General features: G+C 53.1%; 1 protein-coding gene across 1 annotated transcript; it reads right to left on the reverse strand.

Moving 5' to 3' along the window:
• Nucleotides 1-3,222: 3,222 nt before the first annotated feature.
• LOC123444170 (threonine synthase, chloroplastic-like) lies at nt 3,223-5,117 on the reverse strand. Its single transcript, XM_045120806.1, has one exon. The coding sequence runs from the start codon at nt 5,030-5,032 to the stop codon at nt 3,434-3,436; it is 1,599 nt and encodes a 532-aa protein (XP_044976741.1). The 5' UTR covers nt 5,033-5,117; the 3' UTR covers nt 3,223-3,433.
• Between the last annotated feature and the right edge of the window lie 255 nt (nt 5,118-5,372).

Below are 5,372 nucleotides of genomic sequence, written 5' to 3' on the forward strand. Positions count from 1 at the left end.
ACCGAGCCAGTTCGGTCGCGGTCGTGTACGCCTGACATGCGGGCCGGGTATGTCATATACGTCATCAATACACGTTTATACGTTGTCAGCCCATTTTGAAATAATTTGGCTATGAACCGGTACTGGCATGCAAAGTTTTTGACTATTGATACCTATCTGCCACGACGTGTCCAAATGTGATAGTGTCCTGCAATTTTCTCGGATCAAAGAGTAGATGCACCCACACGAGGTACAACCATCTTCCACCCAAAAAAAACTTAAAAAGGAAATCTTCCACCAAAAGAAACTAGATAAAACAAACATCACAAATCACTCGAGCAACTTTTTTGTTGGCAAGTCTAAAAAAACTTGGTTTTCTTATATATTACTTCATCCATGTATAGCAAGATTTTTTTTTGAAAGACGGTCTCTTAGGGTCTGATTCATTAATTAAGATAGAAGAGAGTTGTTCGGTTAATTAATGGAAATTCGAACGAAAATTGTTACAACACGCCCCCACGGGACACCAACCACACACGCCAACCCCGAGACCACGCACCAGACGAGCAGCCGACTCCATCACCCGAGTAACCCGTAGCCGACACCCTACAACCAAACCCGAAGTCGCTTCTCCGGCATCCACGCCGACACCCTACAACCAAACCTGAAGCCGCCGCTCCGGCCTCCACGCCAACCTCGAAACCGCGCACCAGGCATGCCGCCTGCCCTGCTGCCCAAACAACCGAAGCCGACACACACCATCTATCTTCGGAGCCGCCCGCTCCAACGTACATACAGAAATCACACACCGACCCCGAGGCCGCGCACCAGGCTAGCCGCCAGCTTCATCACCAGAGCAATCGGAGTCGACGCCACCAACCATATCCAGAGCCGCCGCTCCGACATCCACGCCAACCCACGAGACCAATGCCGACACCCCTCCATGACGACGAGATTTGGAACCACCGCTTCAATTTCCACGCCGGCCCCAAGGCCACGCACCACCCGAGCCGATGGCTCTCGTAGGCCAAGACCACTCCAAAACGCGATACCATGGCGCAGCCATCGACCGTTCCAGGAACCTGGAACAGGGGTTTTCCCGGAGTGCGAGAGAAGAAATCTTAGGCCCTCAAACGACGACGCCTTCAAGAAGGTTTGTGGCGCCCACGGACGTCGCCGCTGTCGGCTCCGGCCAAGGCCAGAGCAAGGCTTTCACCTCGAACAGTCAAAAGAAGTCTTCCGCTCGACCCAACCTACGAGAGCCACCGCTTGCCTGAACGACCACCCACCATCAAAGCTCGAAGCCACCGACCAGAATACCTCGTACCATCGCCGGCTGCACCACGCAGTCGTTGACCAGGCTACCCTATCTTCATCGCAGGGGCCAAAACCGACCACGCCTGGTCAGATTCGACGCCCTGCACCACAGCCATAGCCAACCCACCGGCCATCACCAAGCGTCTCTGGCATGACCGAGGACCGACGCACCGCCGTCACGATGCACCCGAGCTCCAGCCGTGGCGCTGCCCACACAGCCACCACGGCCGCTTTCGCCGAAGAAGGGGTCCGGGGGCGCCACCCCGGCGTCCGACCACCACATGCACGCCAGTTCCGCCCCGCGGGAGCAGCAGCACAATCCGCTGCGCAGCACGACCCTGCCGACATGCCACCCCTCCCCCTCCTCCTCGGACCACCGGATCTGCGCCATCCCATGCCGAAGCCAGCACGAGCCCGCCGCGCAGCCGTATAGCAAGATTTTGTTGGCATCAGGTGCTGGAAGAACGGACCAGGCATGTATTGTTGCCAAGTCTACCTGCACTCCCTTATAAAACATGAGCCGGCAAATCAAACGTACATTAGAAACGGCTACCCTCTACTGTTGACTTAGCACAACGAGGGGTTTCCACTCCAGCAGATCTTCACCTATTTCTCTTGTTTATAACTACTTCTTCCGTTTTTAAATAGTACTCCCTCCAATCTAAAATAAGTGTCTTAAGCTTAGTACAACTTTGTACTAGAGCTGGTATAAAGTTGAGACAGTTATTTTGAAACAGAAGGAGTATAAGTCTTTTAAGAGGTTTCACTAAGGAATGACTACGTACGGATGTATATAGACATACTTTAGAGTATAGATTCACTCATTTTATTTCGTATGTAGCCGTTTAGTGAAATCTTTAAAAAGACTTACATTTAGGAACGGAGGGAGTATAATGCATGAGAATTGTTTGTCGCGTTTAAAACACGTAGCAGTTGAAATCTTTATCTTGATTAAAGAAAAGGACATCAAACTTCATACTCCCGGATTTGTCTATGACTGCGTTAAGGAACAAGCAGCACGTCATGAAAGTGTCCAGATTCTATCTGATTAAGACAGGCAAAACTCGCGGTGGGAAGAGAGGAAACAAGGTTGCGGCTGTCAGTACAGCTTAGAGATCCCTGATGAAGAAAGTAGGATTTGGGGCAAATGATTCCGGTGAGGAACTGATGAGAAATTTCTATACATGTTCCAACAGGAGCAGAGTAAAAATCAATAGTGTGTGTATAAAATCTATTCCACTCCGTATATGAGTAACTGGCCAGTAGAAGGGATACACAGATAAAAGTTATCGAACCAAACATAGAGTGGCCTGGGCAACTCCATTCACCATCATCGATCTAGTGTGACAGAAAGCCCACGGGGCCCTTTCATATTCACATTATCACAATCACTCAAAAGTCATCTGATTATTTGACCTGTCCCAGCTAAAACATAGAAAAAAAAGAGAGATCACTCATTGGCTCCTATCATGGACAACCTAGGCACCCAGCATATATTCTACAAATGGAAAGCCTAAAGCAAGCAGCTACAAGAGATCACCACACAATAGATAGTGCTAGGGCAATCACTTGTCGAAAAGCGACAGGCATAGCACACTCGAATCTCAGTTTATCTACACAGCCTGTGAATGGCTATTCAACACTGACACTATTATGTAGTTCTAACAGTCCACACTACCCCCTTAGATACTTAAGCTGCTATCCAGAAACGCATTGCTGACACTGGAACAAGACCTACTACGTCCAGACCAAGAATTCTATCGCGACTAATGAAAAGTGACACCAATATTGCAACAACCCAACATGTGTGATACGTCTTGTTAGGTAATCCTTACAACAGAGGTAACTTATGTCATCTGCAACCAAAAATGAATAACACACAGCAAAACAGGAAACAGGCAAGCAAGCACAGGCTACAGCAAACAATTATTCAACCATGACATCATATCTTATTATTGATATTACATGATACAGATGAAGTACAAGGAAAGCTCTATCCACTTTTGCCTATAGTTAGAAGAGCCTCAAGAACCTAGTACTGGAAAATAAAGATGATATCGCCATACTACGGTCACCAAAGTACAACCCGCTGTGACAATAAACAAGATGGAACTCTTGAGGTTAATAAAAGGTAAGCTCAGATCTTACCATTGAGCTTCTTCTGGAGAACATCCATGACAGAACCAAAGTCAGGCTTCACACTGATGGGTGGATTGGCATACTGGCACAACATGTCCTTGATGTTCTTATCGTGGTAGTCGATCTTTGATTGTGTGAACTTTAGCCCGTGTGCTGTACTAACAACCACCGTGCGGTCGTTAGTGCCAATTATACCCTGGTCGCGCAGCTTGAACAGAGCAGCAAGTGCAACCCCAGTGTGTGGGCAGGCGAACATCCCAGTGAGGTCAGCAAGCGCCGTCGCATCCATGAGTTCCTCCTCTGTAGCTTCCTCGACAATACCATCAGTTGCCTTCAGTGCAACAACCGCTCGGTCAATAGACACTGGATCACCAATCTGTATGGCAGATGCAAATGTAGTTCCAGCAACAAGTGACTGGAAGTCAGTATACCCAGACTTGTAATACCGGTACAGTGGGTTTGCGTTGGCGGCCTGTGCACATACAAGCCGTGGAACACGATCAACTAGCCCAAGAGCACGGCACATCTCAAACCCCTTGTAGAAAGCATAAATGTTGCCCAGATTGCCTCCTGGGATAATGACCCAGTCCGGTACCTGCCAATTGAACTGTTGCAATATCTCGATGGCTGCAGTCTTCTGCCCCTCCAGCCGAAGCGAGTTGAGTGAGTTTGCGAGATATATGGGCAGCTCAGCTGTAACCTCCCTGATTAACCGCATGCATCCGTCGAAATCCGTGTCAAGCGAGAGCACTGTGGCGCCGTTGGCGATGGGCTGGATGAGCTGCTGCAGCGAGATGCGGTCGGCAGGGAGGAACACGATGGCGGGGATGCCCGCGGCGGCACAGTAGGCCGAGAGCGCGGCGGAAGTGTCGCCAGTGGACGCGCACCCGACGCCGTTGATGGGGCGCGAGAGCGGAGCCCGGCGGAGGCGATTGACCTGGCTGACGAGCGCCGTCATGCCGAGGTCCTTGAAGGAGCCCGTGTGCGAGATGCCGCACTGCTTGACCCAGAGATCGTTCATCCCGCCGAGGTGCTCGCGGCCGAGGCGCTCGGCCCAGAAGAGGTTGCTGTTTCCCTCGAACAGAGAGACGATGTGGTCGGAGTCGATCTCCGGGAGCACGAACTCCTTCTTGGACCAGACACCGGAGCCGTAGGGCCAGGTGGTGCGGCCGACGCGGGAGTCGAAGAGGTCGCGCCAGTAGGAGCCCGGGAAGCGCGCGAGCGCCTCCATGTCGTGGCGGACGTCTAGGAGGCCGCCGGAGCTGGAGCGGTAGACGACCTCGTCGAGCGAGTAGCGCTCGTTGGGGTCGCCATCGGAGGCCGGGGGGAACGGCTCGTACCACGCCGAGAAGGTCGTGGCGGGCCCGCGGAGGCGCGCGGCCTCCTCCCTGATGTTCTCCTCCGCGGGGCGGCGGTGCTTGGTGGCGGTCGACGCCGAGGCGCCCTCGGCGGCGCAGCGCGTGCGGCGTGGCGCGGCGCGGAGCGGGAGGCGGAGATGGGACCTGTCGAGGCGCTGCTTGGTGGAGGGGTGGTGGGAGTGGGGGTGCGCGAAGAGTAGGGAGAGCGAGGAGGTGGTGACGGCGGCGGGTGTCGCCATGGCGCGGCGAGGGAGCTTGGCCTTGGCGGCGGGGCGGAGGAGGGAGATGGGGGGCGGGCGAGGGAGGGAGGGGGATTAGGGAGGAGACTCGTGACGTGGTGAGAGGTTTTAGGCTTTAGAGGCGCCGTTGATCGATCTGGACGTTAATTGGGCCGGCTGTCGGGCGACTGGCGTGTGGGGCCGCAGGGGCGACGTCCTCGTCCTGATTTTGATTTTGGCTTCGGTTTCGGTTGTGGTCGTGGCAGTAGAATGGAGCCGTCCAAGGGCCAGCGTGCGGCAGACGTGCTGCCCTCTGCGATCTTGTTCTTTTCTCCCTCGAAGAAAACAACAAAATAAGATA

This window comes from Hordeum vulgare, chromosome 3H, assembly GCF_904849725.1.
Source record: "Hordeum vulgare subsp. vulgare chromosome 3H, MorexV3_pseudomolecules_assembly, whole genome shotgun sequence".
In the NCBI taxonomy this organism is placed as follows: Eukaryota; Viridiplantae; Streptophyta; class Magnoliopsida; order Poales; family Poaceae; genus Hordeum; species Hordeum vulgare.